The sequence below is a fragment of the Nanorana parkeri genome, unplaced genomic scaffold, assembly GCF_000935625.1.
Source record: "Nanorana parkeri isolate BGI_ZX_2015 unplaced genomic scaffold, ASM93562v1 scaffold56, whole genome shotgun sequence".
Lineage (NCBI taxonomy): Eukaryota > Metazoa > Chordata > Amphibia > Anura > Dicroglossidae > Nanorana > Nanorana parkeri.
Window position 1 is genome coordinate 882,438 of NW_017306324.1, and position 3,668 is coordinate 886,105.

A 3,668-nucleotide genomic window follows, 5' to 3' on the forward strand; every position below is an offset into this window, starting at 1 on the left:
TCCATATTGCTTACAAGATGGCAGGCTGTTTGAATAACGGCCAATCCCAACAAAATAAATAAATATTGACCTGTTTCCAGGTTCAACCATCTGCCAATGGTTTTGGGTTGAGTCAACATTCAAGTGGATGCACTTCTAAAAAAAAGCGAGCACTTGTTTGTAAAGTGTTGTCAACAGCAGACAGGACCTGAATAGAAACATTAGGCAAGATACAATAGATGCTTGCTAGTGAAGCCCCTTCATGGCATAGCAGGCTACCTGCACTTTCTGCTTGCTCACGTTCCCCACCCCCCGCCCCAATCAAGTCTCTTGGTAAAGTGAGGGGTCTCTAGGATATAAGTCCACAGTCTGAAGTCACCACGTTCCGTAGCAAACAAAGTTCCTTCTGAAGACCCCCATCGAGGTGTATCGCTTGGGTGGGACAGCTCCTTCCATCCCACTGGGAATCCAAGCCCGTGGACCGCGCGTTCAGGTCCACGCCAGCCCGTCCGCACCAGGACTGCGTAATATCCTTTTCCCAGGTCGCTCAGCGAGCGTCTCTTCTTTGGGCTCAGAGGCTTTCATGACTTGAGCTGCTAGATTCTTGGTCCAGCTTTCTCGCTACTTTGCCATTGTCCTTTTGGTCTAGAAGCTTTTGCTGTGACATCCAGGGATGTGAAAGGATCTGTTCTAGGGTCGGCCGGTCTGAGGGTCTCTTTGACAGACACCACTCGATCAGATTCTGACACTCTGCAAGAGGAGGACAAAAAAAGATAGAACTTAGAACACAAGCGCTTAATGCAAACAGTCACCACCTACATATCTGTTAGCCATTCAAAAGACTCACAAGCCCAAGTGTATTACCCACAGCAACCCAATATACCAGAACAGTGGCAGCATTTTATTTTTACGGCAGGTTTACATGATCAAAGACCCAACAGTTTATAGTCTTCCTTATGGGAATGCAATGATCTCTCTCTCCCGGAATAGCATTGAATGAGTAAGAAACTGGTTACTAGGGGCAACAAGTGTTTTTAAGATTTGCTTTCTTCCTGGATAGAATAGACAATGGCAAGAGTTGGGTGTGTAAGACCTGGCTTACCTCTTGACACCCTGCAGCGGTACTGGATCTTGCCCTTAAGAATTTCTTCGTCGTGTTCAAAGGGGATATCGCCACACACCATATCGTACAGAAGGATGCCGAGGGACCACACAGTGGCTGAGCGCCCATGGTATCGGTGGAAGCGGATCCATTCTGGTGGGCTGTACACTCGTGTACCTACAAAATTAAACAAAAGAGAACATTTAGATTCTAGAACAAATGGAAAAATTATCAACCAATCTTTTACAGTGCCCATAACATTCCAATTTATTTGGTTTTCTTGAGCAGTGTCATTGGGGATTCCAAAGTAATGGAGAACTAACATAAGTGATCTTCATAGAGAGGTCACAAACGCTAGGGGCTCAATGTATACTTAAGCCCCCGTTCATACCTGAGCGTTTTGTAGCGCGCTCGACGAACGCTCTACAAAACGCTCAAACATCTAAATCCCATTGTATGCAATGGGTCTGGTTCACACCTTGGCGTATTTCAGCCCGTCCCTAACGCGCTACAAAACGGCCCACGCCTGAAAAGGTACATGTACTACTTTGGGCCATTTTTGTCGCGCGTTTCCATTTGGATACAGCCAAGTAGCCCCGGAAACGCGCATTCGTCGCGCGATTTTTTTTTCCGTGAACCGTGGTAAAAAACCACGCAACAGACGCGCATATGCGATACGCCTAGGTGTGAACCAGGGCTAACACATCTTGGCATTAGTTGGGTCAAGTCCAAGGAACCAGGTTGCCGAGGTGTATTAAAAAATGTTTTTTTTACATGTGCCAAGAGTTCAGCCCCACACGAGTTCATTCATAGAACGGGCACCAATCTCTTACATGGAATTGCTCTGCCCTAAATAACCTCAGGTCATGCCTTTTAAAGAAGTTGTGTATGTGATTTAATGCTAAAATAAGATTAAAAATGCAACAGAATGCATACTAACCATCAAAGTCTGTGTAAACCGCATCCCGCAGCAGTGCGCCAGAGCCAAAATCGATCAGCTTGAGTTCGGCTGTCCTGAGATCCACCAGAATGTTCTCGTCTTTGAGGTCCCGGTGCACCACATCGCAGGCGTGGCAGTGCCGCACAGCCTCCACCACTTGCCGGAAGAAGTTGGTGGCGACCTCCTCGCCCAAGGCTCCCCGCTCGGTGATGAAGTCAAACAGATCCTGCACAGGCTCCGGTCTCTCCATGACTATGATGAAGCCGTCCGGTCGCTCATACCAGTCCAAAAGCTTGATCACCCCCCGGCAGCCTGTCGACACTTTCTTTAGAAGGTGGATTTCAAGAGGAACCAGGGTGCCATTCTGAAAGAAGAACAAATGCCATAAGCATCTTGCAGCCGGGATGGTTTATCAATATGGTGCAGCATTAAGCAATCTGATTGCTTGTTATAAATAAGGATGCTTACCATATGCTTAAACTCTCCAATCCGGTCCCTTGCCACATGCTTGATAGCAACCTGTAAACAAAAGCAGACTTTAGTTGTGCTGCCAATAATTGAGCGCCAACGTACAAGATTTTAAAGGAATCTATCAACTCAATGTAACCCAACTACAACCTATCCAAAAATGCATCTGTTTGCCTCACTCCCTTAGCCCCCTCCATATAGACTCAAGAGGGAGATGTATCCCATTCATTTAATATTTTCCACTATATGCCATGCCTTTAGTTACTGACTGTTTGTTAACCCTGCCAGATTAACAGACTGCAAAACACTATTTTTAAAGGTAGGGCACCTTGACTGAACCACAAAAATCATAAAAGATTTTGGATTTAACATGCTATATTTATATAAAGAGTAAGCGACTGACCTGTTGGGCCACTGTCATAAAGGGGTTAACTCTAGCACTAGACTACATTTATACTCCAATATCATATACAAGACCCAATTACTTACCGGTAGCTTGTCTTCAAGTCTGACTCCGGAATAGACAGTGCCGAATCCCCCAGTGCCAATCACAGGCCCCACCTGGTAGCAGTTCTCGAAGGGTTCTTTGACTGCAAAGAAAGATGGAAATTAGGGTTAGCCAATGGTTGAGGATGCTGAGCAGCCCTACAGCTAGGAAGTCAATATACCTGAAAGGATACTAAGGGCAGGTACAGTAAGAACATCCATGGCATTGCAGTGGCCGAACTAGCCGGGTGTGAGGTCCATGCAGACCCCCCATCTCGTTATATCTGCTCACGTTAACTGATGATCTCAAAACATGAGCCTCTTACTCATCACTAGACCTTTCATAAACGTATACAGTGGGTGAGTCATGATGCAGAAAGGCAGTGATGCTGTCAGAATGATTCCTCCTGCGTGCAATATGTTGTGTGTGCATGTATAACACTCACACAGCAGCATCTTCTCCTAGAAAAATAGCAGGATCAGGGAGACTCCCTGCAGAACAGGCAAACCCCTTCCCAGGCTTAGCTCTGCGGGTATCCCAGGGAAACCCCTCCCTCAGGAGGAGACCACCCCACACGCTGCCGCTCACTGCACCACCGCGTACAGCTCATCTGCAAAGTGGCCCCCACCCCAGCCAGATCAATAGCTGCAGCCTCTTGCTGCAGGTAGCATATCTGAGCACAGGCACGTACT

At 46.9% G+C, this 3,668-nt stretch overlaps 1 protein-coding gene across 2 annotated transcripts in view; it reads right to left on the bottom strand.

Moving 5' to 3' along the window:
* Window positions 1–512: 512 nt before the first annotated feature.
* Window positions 513–3,668, bottom strand: part of LOC108804380 (serine/threonine-protein kinase pim-3-like) — an 8,458-nt gene continuing 5,302 nt past the window's right edge. For both annotated transcript variants that reach the window (XM_018576092.1, XM_018576091.1), the window contains exons 2-6: window positions 2,979–3,079; window positions 2,490–2,540; window positions 2,022–2,385; window positions 1,082–1,258; window positions 513–729 (exon numbers count right to left, since the gene is read on the bottom strand). In XM_018576092.1, coding sequence (XP_018431594.1) covers window positions 551–729; window positions 1,082–1,258; window positions 2,022–2,385; window positions 2,490–2,540; window positions 2,979–3,079 — 872 coding nt within the window. In that variant the 3' untranslated portion in view covers window positions 513–550. The remainder of the gene's footprint in view (window positions 730–1,081; window positions 1,259–2,021; window positions 2,386–2,489; window positions 2,541–2,978; window positions 3,080–3,668) is intronic.